The sequence below is a fragment of the Mus pahari genome, chromosome 12 (genome assembly GCF_900095145.1).
Source record: "Mus pahari chromosome 12, PAHARI_EIJ_v1.1, whole genome shotgun sequence".
Lineage (NCBI taxonomy): Eukaryota > Metazoa > Chordata > Mammalia > Rodentia > Muridae > Mus > Mus pahari.
The window spans coordinates 57,243,603-57,256,102 of NC_034601.1; the positions used below are offsets into that span (position 1 = coordinate 57,243,603).

The 12,500-nt window shown below is 37.0% G+C and overlaps 1 protein-coding gene across 2 annotated transcripts in view; it reads right to left on the minus strand.

The window, feature by feature from the left end:
• Positions 1-1,687: 1,687 nt before the first annotated feature.
• Positions 1,688-12,500, minus strand: part of LOC110329299 (casein kinase II subunit alpha'-interacting protein) — a 109,181-nt gene continuing 98,368 nt past the window's right edge. For both annotated transcript variants that reach the window (XM_029544840.1, XM_021208851.2), the window contains exon 3: positions 1,688-4,186. In XM_029544840.1, the coding sequence (XP_029400700.1) occupies positions 1,715-3,880 (2,166 nt within the window). In that variant the 5' untranslated portion in view covers positions 3,881-4,186 and the 3' untranslated portion in view covers positions 1,688-1,714. The remainder of the gene's footprint in view (positions 4,187-12,500) is intronic.

Consider the following 12,500-nt stretch of genomic DNA (forward strand, 5'->3'; position numbering starts at 1 on the left):
TCTCTCTCTCTCTCTCTCTCTCTCTCTCTCTCTCTCTCTCTGCTTGCTGCCTATACATCAGGATGTAACTCTCTCAGCTACTGCCCCACTGGCATGATTGTTTGCCTTCGACCATGACCATGACCATGACCATGATGATCATTAACCTTAAGTCTCTAAAACTCTTAAGTCCTACAATTAAATGCTTTCTTTATAAGACTTGCCTTGGTCACAGGACCTCTTCACAGCAGAAGAGCAATAATTGATTCAGGTTATGGTAAATTCACTTGCTATGCAATCCTACTGACATGAGTTTGATCCCTGGAACCCACATAAAGGAGGAAACAGAACTGATTCCAGAAAATTTTCTTGTGATCTCTGTTTTTTGAGTGCTATGGTACACACACAAACATATATACATCAATAATAATAATAATAATAATAATAATAATAATAATAATAATAAATGGTGACAGTGGGTATTATAATTTTTAGAAAAGAAATTATCATACTTAATCTAGGAATTTAAACACCCATAAAATAAACGACAATGACTGATTTAAGTTATAGACAATAGAGATTTATCAATTTTGTAAATCTCAAATTCAGATTCAGAAGTAAAAGTGCATGTTTACATGTTAATAGCTATGATCGTGACTAGGATAAACTATGATAGTAGCATGGGGGAGCAACAGACGCTAGCAAAAATAATTCTGCACAGTTAATGACCTAGGTAAGAGACAGGTAGTGAAAACAGTCCCACATGGCTAGGTACAGATGGAAGTTACCATTGTAAAAATGAATTGTATCTAGCTCATGTTGAGTTTAAGATGTCTTGGACTAGAGAAACAGGTTTACAAATTACTAATTCTTATAGGTACTGATCATCAGCCTTGGGGCCACTGGCAATCTATTGGTAGAGTCTGGAAATGAAGCCTACTTTTTAGACATTCTTTTTATCAACACAGTGGCTGTATAGATTAAAGTAATAAGCATGCAACATTAAAACCCATGTCTGAGAAGTCTGCAAGTTCATAGCTGAACTGATTGTTTTTGTGTACGTTCTCATCTATTGAGTGAGACCTGAATTTTCCTTAGAGCTAGGGAAACAGATTTGCATAAACTGACTTAAGAATACAACTGGCAGAAGATTGCCTCATCTGGCATCACTGGGAGGGGAGCCCCTTGGTCCTGTGAAGGCTCTATGACCCAGGGTAAGGGAGTTCTAGGGAGCTGAGGCAGGAGTTGGGTGGGCAGGTTGGGGAGCACCCTCCTAGAGGCAGGGGGAGTGGGGGGTATAGGGAGTTTGTGGAGTGGAAACTGGGAAGAGGGATAACATTTGAAATGTAAATAAATAAAATAACCAAAACATACTGCTATTAATATATCTTATGAAAGAGAATAACAACATAACATTCAGGACCAGGTAAGACGAATATTTCTAATATTTGGCCATAAACTTATTCAGTAGCACTTGCACAGTTTCTGTAATAAGCAAGAAATTCTATTAAAAATGTTGAATTCAGGGTTCAACTTTTAGAAGACACAAGTTTATCCTCCAGCTAACAAATACATTCAAAAATAATATTTCTCCTTGAGCAGAGGCTTCGCCAGCTAATATACAGAATCATAATTTTTTTAACAAGATTATAAGTAATCATGTTGAGGGAAATAGGCATTTGTGTCAAAGAACTAGAAAAATCATTGGTTTCAAAGAGACAGAACGTTGATTTAATCAGGATTTCTCATTTTGAAACTTTGTTTGGAAATATCTGAGCAGCGCGCTGGTTTCCCTTCTCCCCTTTTTCAAGCATTTCGAATTGTGAGACCTCACAGGCTTGGTTTTGACTGATGGTGATTGTCTTACTTTGGTGGTGTCAGAACTTGAACCCCTTATGAACTCAAGCCAGGAGGTCCCTGGAGGTAACCTGTGGTAACTTCTCACCTTTGCAAGAACATATCCTGAAGCAGGAACTGGAATGGGATCTATGCAAGGAGTGGGTGGAGAGGGACGTCCAGTAGACGAAGAGGAGGAGGAGGAGGAAACTGAGCAGGAGGAGGAAGAGGAGGAGGAGCATGGGCCTTGAACCTGGGTTTGGGACTGAATACCATTACTATTTTTAACATAGAGCAGCCAGTCAATAGACTGGGGCTCTTGGCTTAAATCTTTGCTCTCGGAGGATACAGCCAAACACTTTCGCTTTGTCTTGAGCCCCTGGATAAAATCAGATTCGGATGCAGGGAAAAACTGTGTAATCTTCTCTAATACTTCCAGATTATCATCGAGGGCTTCTAAATTATTTTCAGATTGACTGTCTTTCATAGGAAGTTGGAAACAGGATGAGGAAGGCTTCTCTGGTAGAGAAAGGATAAGGATTATTTTCACGTCTGCTTTCCCATCGGTGCCGCTCTCTGGTGTTGGTATAACAAAGAGGGTTGCGCATCGAGGATCTCTCTTTCCTGAAAGATGGTTACACTGAGATTTTATGGCAGAAGCACATTCTAAACAAACAGAATATGTTGACGAAAGGCGGGGGCCAGGACGAGGATTCGGCTTTCCTCTCATTCTTCGAAAGAGAATTTGCCTAGAGAGATCCTTCTGGATTGTAGACTTGGAGATGGAATTGACAATTTTATTTACAACATCAACAGGAACACTACCGCCTTTAATAATGCAGGGATGACTATAATCTAAGGACCACAGGATTTCATTCTCTGGCTCTGACTTCACACTTTTTTCAAGGCTACTTTTATTCGGCAGTCTGGAACACGGAACTGAAGCAATTTTGTTCTTGATACAGGGCTTAGGACTTGATACTCTTTGGCCTGAGATACTTGGTTTAGGATGAATTGATGGTAGCTGACGAGGTCGTTGTTTGTCACTGAGTGAAGCAGTATTCCGGACCTTGGGGTGGCAAACAGCTGTGTTGATGGCCCGGGTGCTAGGATCACATCTAGCCACTGTCTTAGATTTAGGCTGGCACATTGATAAACGCTGAGATGGCAGAAAAGAATGTGTTGATGGAGTTGATTTTCTCAATTTTGCTTGGGACAATGGTAGACTAAAAACATTGTTATTAGAGTTTGATACAGGAATTTTCAGAGGCTTGCTACAGTCAGGTAGTGGTGAATTATAAGCCACTTGATTGAATTCAAGAGAAGATGAAGTTGGAGGAAAGCTGTTTCTTTGAAGTCTGTGGGTGAATGATGGTGAACTCAACGCTTTTTGACCGGATTCTAATAAAGATGACCAAAAGCGGTCTAATGAGGAATCCTTCTGTGACTTAGATTTACATAATTGTGAGTCATGTTCACTTTGATTAGATTCCAAGGAAGGTGTAGTCCAGATGATATTCAGGGAAGGTTCTTCGTGATGTTGGAGGGAAGTTGAAGATGATGTTGAGATTCTTTGATTAGACTCCAGTGAAGGTGATTTCCAGCAAAGGTCAATACTTGATGATGTCTGCGTCTTCGGGAGGAGTAGCCTTGATCTCGGACTTATTTTGCCAGGTTCCAAAGATGAAGTACTGGTAAAGCTAGATAAGGATGTCGTCTCAGATTTGTGGTGAGACAAAGAGGAGTACAAGGATTCCCAAGAGGGATATGATGAATTTTTCAAGAGGGAGTCTTTTGAAGCTGTTGCTGAGCATTTGGAATATAATGATGATGATGATGATTTCATATCTCTGTTATAGTAGCCTTGAGTGCTCTGGGCCTTCTTGTTAAAGCTTGCTGGTGACACTGTGACTGTATTTTGGGATTGTTCTTTGCACATGGGTTGACTGTAAGATTGATTTAGTTTATCACCTGTGTAATAATGTATAGGCGAATTGTCTGTAGCTTGTTCCTGACAGTCTTGTACATAACCAAAGTGTTTATTATTATATCCTAATGGCACCATCTTGCACAGAAGTAGGGATCTTTGGAGAAGCAGTTGGCTTACAAGGTGTTTGAGTAACAGTCTTTAGAACAAGAATCCATGGACAATCGGCACTTAAATAAGCACTAGTAGTCCTAATTTCTATGTTGTTATGTTTGTGTTAATGGCAAATGTTGTAGAATGTGTCACAATTAAGCTGTAAATGAAACTGGAGGAGCAATTTTACAATGTTACCATTTAAGATTTTCTCTGTCTTCTATTTAATTTCCAAGAGTTCCGGGGGGGGGGGGGTTCTCTCTCTCTCTGTCTCTCTTCAAGGAATAATTCCTGTTAAGAAAATTGTAGATAATTTAAAAGAGGTCCTCACTGGATATACCTTTCCTAATTTGTAGTGATTAGAACACAAGGTTTATAAGACTGTACCCAGAATATGTACTCTAGCTACCTCACATATCTTTTGAATTAATTTTCCTAAACCCATAACATATTTATAATAGATACATTTAGTTTCCTGAGTTAAAGGCTAAAGTAATACATGTGAATTTCTAATAGTATCCAGAACCTTAAATTCTCAAAATATTAAAAAAGGAATTACTTTTACTTCATCAATTATTTTATTCCTACAAAGAAAAACAAATTAAAAGCTTCTCATGCCAAATAATAGCATCTTTAAGAAGGTGAAAAACAAATTTGAAAATGTTGGCTTCAAAGGTAGATTCAGTTTTTATTATTGTCACATTTTTTTTTTACTTAGATCTAAGAATCTAAACATCTAGTTAAAAGTCTCTTATATTTAGTCTCATTTCTGTTTGTCACCACTTCAACACTGTAAGCATATGCTGTTGCCTTCTAAATCTACTGGCTTCTTGAAATTCATGCTTCCTGCCTGATTCTCTTATTTCTCTTTAGGTCCCTATGTTATTCTTTATTTGCATCTCACCACAACACAGTTCTCAGCTGCATCACTGTAGTGATTTAATTGAAAATGAGACTCAATGGCTCATAAATTTGGGTGCTTGGCCTGCAGTTGATAGAAATCCTTGGTAACAATTAGGAAGTGTGATCTTATCATTTTGCTGTATCATTTTGAGGCTTTAAAAGCTCACCATTTCCAACTAGCTAGCTTTCTCCCTCTTGCTTGTGGATGAGCTCTGAGCTCTTAGCTACTGTTTCAGTGCCATGCTTGCCTGCCTACTGCCATGATCCCCTCTGTAATGGTCATGGACTCACCCTTTGAAAATGTTAAGTTTCAATAAACTGTTTTACAAGTTGCCTTGATCACCTCGCTTTCTCATAGCAATAGAAAAGTAACTAAGGTAACTACCATTTATCTATAATCCCTGAGTAGGTCCATCAATTATTGTTTAGGATTTAAAGAGAAACTAAAGAATTTTCATAAGAAAGTAGACACTCATTCCTAACTTAAGGAAATGTATACTGAGATATGAGATCTGATGTTATTACTCTTTCTACCGCTCCATCCCCCTACCACTACCAACCTAATATATGATGAAAACAATATATTCTTCATATAGATCAACTTATTCAAGTAATGTAGAAACAACTACTTATTGCTATCAAAGATCCCCTTCTGTCAATGTAGTTTGATAGACTTATTCTCACTCTACTACAATTATTTGAAACATAGCTTATAAGAATCCTAGTGCAATTGCTTTTAAGTATTTGGTCAGTGGGATACATAGTATTTATTGATTAAATATGTCTTCCTAATACTAGTTTTACAAAACATGTCCTGATTATCTCTTCTCTTTCAAAGGTATCCTACAAAGCATCAAACTTCTCCATCTAAAAGTGCCACTGATAATTCAAACACAAACAAATAAAACTCAATTAATTTAATTATCTTCTTAGAGAAATTTATTTTCCCATGTATTCCACTGTTGTCCTAAAACTTAGAGATTTATTTTAGAATCCTTGTAGTGATAGAGAGTAATTTCATTTTATGACGCTATTTAAATATCAACATTGATTGATTTTTGCCTTCTTCATATCTTAAGGACCAGTCTCACCATTTCAGTTTTTCTATAGGTACATCATAGACAAATTAATGTGTGATTATATTTACTTCTATAAATCATTTGCTGATAAATGAACCCTTTTCCATTTTCTGTCACCAAAAGTAAAAGAGTAAACTCTGTGGACAGATGTCCCTGGTGCTCACTTGTGGATTTTACAAGCTTTCAATGTCCGAAAGGAGTCGTTAAGTTTCTAATTCAAACCCTCAGAATCCAACAAATTGCCCATTTAAATACTTTAGCAATATATCAATAAATATCATCAGAATTTGATAGACACAATGAAAACTGAAGGATTCAATACCTTTAGAGAATGTATATTAAAAAGAAAGTTCTTGTACTACTAAATTGGCATAGATAATTCTCTTTGATAAGTTTTCTAGTTGGATCTGTTAATTAAATTAGTATTATTATTAAAAAAGAATTTCCACTACAAAGAACATTGCAGCAGACATATGTGCATAAAACAAAACATTCTTTGAGTATTTTCATAATAGCCACAAACTAGAATCAAGTGCTGATCAATAGTAGACTATATAAATAATGTATATTCATTCAAAATTAACAAATAGTGAAAATTTATAGAAAATATAGCATGAATGCAGTTGCATATATGAATCTCACATGGAAAATATTAAGTGGAAAAAAATCATATATAAGTGCTAAATGTTTCATGATTTTATGTATGAAACTACAAAAGTTGTTGACCCTGTGACCATATTGCTAAAATGAGTGTGCTTGGTGAGATGGGGACTAGGAGAGAACACAAAGATATGCCTGAGAGGTGGTGCTCTACTGCCTGTGGACCTGGATCCTGATGGGATAAACGAGTTCATTTGGTGATAATTGAGTCCTAAGACTTATAGTATGTGCATTCTTGTAAATTCCTTCAGTAAAATAAAAGGTGTAAAAGTAGATGACTTGAGGCTAATTAGAAAAGACACATCTGAGAGAGTATTGCACTGGAAGGTGAAACTTTAAAGCACAGATCAAGATCTGGCTCCCAGATGCAAGGAACCCCACCGCCTACCCCCCCCCCCCCCCCCCACCCCCACCCCACAAGAGAGAGAGAGAGAGAGAGAGAGAGAGAGAGAGAGAGAGAGAGAGGAGAAATGCAAGGTAGAGATCCTGCTAGCCTATTTACAGAAATAAGGGAATTCAAAACAACTAGAATGAGCAAGAAGAATTTAAAGGTAAAAACCCATAGAAAATAACATTTCTGAATGTTTTTACTTTCAGAATTACTCAGCAAATGTCATTTATATTTCAAAAGCTTATCTTGCAATAGCTATAGAAGCATTATGAATATCAAGAGAAAAGCTAGGTGTCAGTGAAGCTGCAATTAGTGCAGAAAATGAACAAATATTCCTTCTGTTCTAATGCTTTTATTCTTGGGTTGATTCAAATGTTCCACTAATAAGTATAATATTAAAGTTCTTCAAAGTAAGATAAATTCAGAAAAGTTCTTAATTTTTTTCTTTGAAAACAATGTACAATTCATACATTTCACAATGACAATAGTAACACAAATAAGGTGAAATATTAATATTACAATTCACAAGTGAAAATAAATGAAACCCTTAAATAGTTTTTAAAATGGTATATATAAGTGTTTTGTCTGCATGTGTGTACATGCACCAAGTGCATGCCTGGTGCATGCAGGCCAGAAGATGGCTTTGGATTTCTCAGGACTGGTGCTCTGAATTGAATCTGAATCCTTTAGAAGAATAGCCAGTGCTCATAACCACTGAGCCACCTCTCCAGTCCAACTTATGTTTTTTTAAATTATCGTCTTATGTTTTCAGCTTTCATATAACTTTGGCATTTTCCATTTTCTTTTTATTCATCCATTTTCTTTTTATTCTCCCATGTACCCCCCTTTTTATCTTTAAAACACATGGTCTCTTTCTCTTTAGCACATTTGTGCACTCCTGGAAGCATGTGCATATGCATATGTGCATGGTATATTGTGTGTCTATGTGTGTGTGTATGTATGTGTATATATATGAATGTGGTGTGTGTGTTTGTGTGTGTGTGTGTGTGTATGCTGTGTGTTTGCGTGATATTATTAGTTGTACATATATGTTTTACATTTTCAAGGCTATTTGGTATTTGATAAATAGTACGTTCGTCCCTGGAGAAGACTATTTACCCCACTTGCAGAAAGCCTTATTTATCTCTAGTTCTTTACTAGAACTGAGGCCTTAGGCACAGGACTTGTGCTATAGATGTGTCAGTTGTGACTGGGATCTACAGCTCTGCATTCTGATTGGTGGTGATTTTCTCTAACAGTCTCTATCTTTTGCAAAGAAAAGTTTTCTTGATGAGAACTACACTTATCTTTGGTTATCAGGATAAATATTAAGAATGTCTTAGGAATTATGCAGGTTTAGTGATGTTCCAGCTGTAGGTTTTTCTCTAAAACACGTGGTTTCATTATCTCTGAGTAGTTAGCTGGTTTCCAGTTCAGGCATGATTTCTGAAGAGTACGGCCAGTGAGCTTTGAGGTACTTGGCAAATAGGATATCCACACAAAATTGTTATTCTAATATGTTCAGTTTACTCACACAAAGATTACTCATAATGCCATGCTAATATAAACGTTAAAGCACCATCTCACCAGCCAGGCAACAGTTATTTAGAAAACGCTGCAGGGTTCTACTGGGGAGTCTTCTCTGGTTGTGGTTAGGTTATTTCCAGAGCTTTGAGGTACAACGTATATCCAACATGGATGAAATCCTTCATCTCTGCCTCAGACCAGAAGGATGATTGCACTGGTGAAAGTCCAGAAGGTCCTTGAGTGTTCCTGCTAGTGGCTAGCACTGACAAGTGGTCCTGTGTGAGCTCAAGATTGATAATGAAAACTGCACAGTCATCAAAGCCAGGACCACACACAGAGAACAGTTTTCAAGTCCTCTTGGCAGTGGGTCTTAGAGCAGAGGCTTAAGATGCTCCATCTTGGGAGCAGTGCACAGGTATGCTAGGGACCATTTCTCGTGGCAGCACACGGAGACCACTACAAAACCCACACGGCTCGCTAAAACACAAGGAATAACTGATTGCAGCGTTCTAAGACAAACACATTCATCTACCACCCAACTTCTGTATCTACATTTCAAGGAACATCATAGAAGGTGTGAAGAAATTGTAAGAGCCAGGAAGTCTTCTAGGAAATTGTATCTCCTAGAAATAATAAGGTAGTTGCATCCAAGAAAATGTGGCTGCCAAACAGCAGCAATGACAAGATCAAAAGACATGGCAATAGGTAAGAAGGACCTCTCATAGGGCCCTACCTCTAAACAGAACTCGAGGTGATGAATGAATACTAAGAGAGGGAGAGTTAGTGATCCTCAGGGAGGAGCACCTAATTGTTTTTCCAAGTCCAAGTCCTTTATTGAACATACATTATTAATGATCTTTCAGGTCACTTATCATTATATCAAAAACCTTGTGAACTGTCCTAGCACTTTATATCTTTGAGTTCAGCAGTTGAACACTGTGAGTTTTTGAAGGAGTGTTACTGCCTTGGTTTTTGCCATGTTTCTTGTGTTTTTATGCTGTTATTTGTGCATGTGTTGATTTCAATATTTTTGTGAATTTGACAGGGGAGGGCACTATTATCATTCAGGATCCTACTCTTACCTTTCCAACATCCAGCACCATTCATCAAAGAGGAAAGGAACTGCTCTGCAAGAAGCAACATCAAACCACATGAAATACTTTGTATACGTAAAATCCATTATAGACTACTAATAGTTAACCAATAATGAACCTAGAAATGGCAATACTATGTATAATGCAAGTTGTACTTAAAAGTTATCTAGAGGAAGTGTGGAAATAGTAAACAAATAAGAGGAAGCTCTTGGGAAATGAGGAGACAGAGAGAGAGCATAGTCGCAATAAAGAAGGCAGAAAGGGCATCAAGAAAAGTATCCTGGGGAGGACAAAATCAGTACAAATATCCTCACAATAAAGCCATCAAAAAACAAATTAAACTAATTGAAAAGGGCACAAAAATAAAACATGAGAGTATTTAGATACACTACTAAGTATTGAGTGGGAGCAAAAAAATAAGGAAATATAAGGAAAAATTAATATGTTTGGATTATATTGTATTAGAATGTTTGATTTCTTAAAACTGCTACTAATTTAATATTTATGTGCTGAGTAATGACAGACATTAGAAAAATATTAAGCTTTTGTTTCCTGTAATTACACCATATTGTTTCCCTAATATTTAACACTGTAATTCAAAACTTATAACTGCTTCAATTGTAAGCCTAGGTGTTTTAGGCAACAGTTCTTGGGACTGTGTGGTATGATATCATACACACATAACTATGGCTTCCCTGATATCAAATGATGTAATAGGTATATTGCCAGAAATACCTCAGATTCACCACACATTTGATTTTTGAAGTTTGGAGAATAATTCACTGAGCTGCAGTGACTGCTCAGCAATTACCATGCACTACTTAATCTTGGAAAGGGCAGGAGTTCTGTTCACAGCACTCAGACTAAGCTATTACAGCTGCCTATAACTTTGTCCTGTTGCACTAAATCTCCAACCCAAATAATCCCCATCAAAAAAACAAACAAACAAATACAACTTAATAAATATAAATACAAGCTTCATGCCTACATTGGACAGATCTACCACTACACTACCTTATTCCTCATCTATGAGACCCCTTATAACTTGTAGTTTCTTCAGCCCATATGCTTCTCCTCCATTCTCCTTCCACTCTCTCCTCACCTCTCCTCCTTTGCCCTCAAACTTTTCAGCTCAACCTTCCCTTCTATTGCCCCATCGGCTCCAGCCTTTCTTTTACAAGTTAAGGTGGGGACTAAGTTCACAAGAAGTCACCTGTATATGTGATTCACTCCTTATCCACAATGCCTCCTGGGAAAGCGGAATTAGCATCAAAATACAAGAACAGGACTATCCTCAACATTGTGCCCAGAAGAATCAGATGCCTCTGAGTCCATAGGTATTAGCACTCATGAACAGACACATAAACACACACTCAAACACGTACACATAGAAACAAACACACAAAACGTGCATATACAATTTAAAATAAATTTTACTATTGTTAAACTTTTGGGATATTCATGTTCAGTTATAGAACTATGAAATAATGATGCACAGTTTAAGGGTTTATAAATATTGGTCTTCTCTGACTTCTATTAGTTATATGTTGTCTTAATGATCATATGTTGAAATTGGCCAAATGATAGTGAGCTACATATTTTGCTGTTAATTTCAAATCACTTTTATTTATCCTTATTTCAGCGGATAATTGTTGCAAATGTTGAGGCAAAGGTAGAAAGTTAAATTCCCCCAAACTCCCTATGTGGAACCCATTTCCAGTGTCTTACTAATTCCTACATGTTAGTACTGTATAATAATTGACTTCAATGCATTTTGTTCAAAATGCATGTACTTACAATCAATCATGTAGTTAGCTGTGCAACTTTACAACATTTGGCTTCTCAATATGGGTTCAGTAAGCCCTTGGGATGAAGACTTGAGATATAGTAATTTGATTATTTTATGATATGCTTCTAACAAATGATTGAAGTTGATTTTACTAAAGTTTCTGGGTAAAATTTTGCATAAATAGATTGTCATTACTTAGCTTTCTATTGCTGTGATAAAATACCATAGCCAAAAACAACATGGAAAAGAAAGGTTTTATTTCAGTTTACAGTACCACACTGTAGGCCATCATTGCAGGACATAAGGGCAAGAACTCAAGCTGAGTTGGAGCCTGGAGTCAGGACCTGGAGCAGAAGCCATAAAGGAGTATTTACCAACTTGCTTCTCCTGGCTTGCTGGGCCTGACATTTTATACACCACAGGACCACCTTCCCAGGTACACTATGCACAATGGGCTGGGTCCTACCAGATCAATCACTAATTTAAAAAAGTGACCCACAGGCTTGCCTGCCCGCGAATCTTATAGAGGCATTTTCTCAATTGGCCCCTTGTCTCAGAAAACTCTAGCTTGTATCAAGTTGACAGAAATAACAACAAAAACTTGAAAACATTCCTTTCCTTGTTTATAAAGTCACAGTGTGGTAGGATGCTGAGTGACTCACAAACATTGACTTTATCAGTGATAATGAAACGATGCATCAAGTTTCTGTAGATAAAAGACTGCTGCCAGGCGCTGTCTTCCTAGATATGGCCCCTACATCGAATTGAACGGCGACAATATTATGTGAGACGGAGTTCTCTAGAAAGCAGCTGTGCAAACAAAGAGAAGAGCCTCAGAAAACCATGGCACATTTACAGAATTGTTGATTACACTGCATGTCTGATTCAAGATATTTTGCTTATACAAAATCATGAAGCAAGCCTGGAAAGGATAATTTGGTAGGTTGCACACTGCCTTTATTTTATTTGATTCATGTTTTCCATTCAACAGAATACCCCCAGCTGTCTGACTCTAAAGGATTAGTCTTCATCAATGCCTGTTTTCTTCCAGATGCATTGAACTAGCAAATGCATATATGTTATATTTTCAGATCAATGTATATGACAATGGCCAAATTTTAATTTTTTACACATAAAATATTACAATTTAAAATGTCATATT